Raw genomic sequence first — 1,565 nt, 5'->3', positions numbered from 1 at the left:
AGCATTTTGAGAGGAAATCTTTCCCTTACTATTCTTCAGCTTAGAAATCTCATTTTTTCAAGTGAATTATTCTTCCTTTTCCCCAGACCGTACCAGATGAGATGGTTTTTCCCCTGTGACTACAAATCTTTATTTTTCCTCTCCTAAAAAAACTTTCATCATTGCTATTTCATGGGTTTGGGCAGCTTGGATCATTTTCTGGGGCTTATTGGGAAAAACAAATATCCTTACAAAGGGAGGTTTGTCACCAAACTAAACTTATTCCCTTCATCTAAGGCGTAGTCCCAAAATCCTGCAAAAAAAGTCTCCTGTAAACCTGCGGCATTCGTGCACTAAAGAGATTTAGCTAAGGAATCATTGAGAATTCAACACTATTCGCAGGTACATATCAATTTTACCTTTTTTTTTGTCATTATTATTCATACCTAGCTGCTTTTTACATGAGTTGAATATGTAGGTGATAGTACAGAGAAAGGTCTTGTACACTTGAACTATATTTTATGGTTACTAATTCACTGTACTTACTGTAGGTGACCAGCATACTCTGATTCCCTATAATTTCCAGGTACTTTGCCAAGGCTGTGCCAAGTGCCACAAATAACCAGGGTGAAAAAAGTGAGGAAGAAAAGCCTGAACCCCAATCAGCAGATGGAAAAATAATAGAGAACCAGAAGGTTATGTTAGAAAGTGAATTACAGATTAAAACAGAAGAAGAATTGGATGACAAAATATCCAGTGAATCTCATGATGAACTTGTTAAAGCACCTTTGTCTCCTGTTATAAACAATATTCAAAAAAATAACAAAAACAGCACATTTAGGTGGGGGAAGCTGACAGATAAGTTTGGATTTAAAGACAAAGTCAAGATGGAGAGCAGCCCATCAACAAAGTACACTTTTAAGGCTGTCACTAAAATGCCAAGCACAAGAGAAACTGATGAAAGTAAAGAAAATGCTGTCAGTCTGTCACAGAATTCAGATCCTAGGGAACTGCCACTTTCTCAAAGCAGTCTAGTATCTGAAGTTTCAGTAGTCAGTGATGTAGGCTCAATTGATAATGAATCATTTGGCCTAACACCTACTCCAGAAATGTCAAACAAGAGTGATAAGGATTCAGAGGTAGCAAGTCCTCCCTCAGTAACCAGTGTCATGGTATGTATTGTCATTACTGTTCATGTTTTAAATGAATGTATAATGTTGTTTAATACTTTAAAATGGAACTGTGCATTCAGCCCCACTGGAAACCCTTATCTTTTAGGCATTCTTAAGAGTATTCATTTATCCCTCCCTTGAATGATAATTGGAAAAAATGCAGAATAAGTCAGCTGTGCATATTTTTATTATATAAAAAAAAAATAATAATAACATAACATATAGCATCATATTTGATGATAAACATTCTAAACGAGCATTAATTATTGCAATTTAACTGATTTCCCAAAATACTATCACTAAAAAAGTAATAATAAGGGACCACAATTTAGACAAATTTGCTGTGATTTATTACAAAATATACACCTGTGCTATATATGTAGCCAGAGAGTAAGCTATGCAGTAGATCAGTTT

The 1,565-nt window shown here is 35.0% G+C and overlaps 1 protein-coding gene across 1 annotated transcript in view; it reads left to right on the top strand.

Moving 5' to 3' along the window:
* Nucleotides 1-1,565, top strand: part of LOC119592031 (exonuclease 1-like) — a gene marked incomplete in the record, with an annotated part of 18,005 nt that overhangs the window by 14,183 nt on the left and 2,257 nt on the right. The window contains 1 exon segment of the mRNA XM_037940825.1: nt 566-1,151. Within this exon segment, the coding sequence (XP_037796753.1) occupies nt 566-1,151 (586 nt within the window).

This window comes from Penaeus monodon, chromosome 29 (assembly GCF_015228065.2).
Source record: "Penaeus monodon isolate SGIC_2016 chromosome 29, NSTDA_Pmon_1, whole genome shotgun sequence".
NCBI lineage: Eukaryota > Metazoa > Arthropoda > Malacostraca > Decapoda > Penaeidae > Penaeus > Penaeus monodon.
The sequence above is the reverse complement of the archived record's forward strand: the minus strand, read 5'-3'. Positions and strand labels throughout refer to the sequence as shown.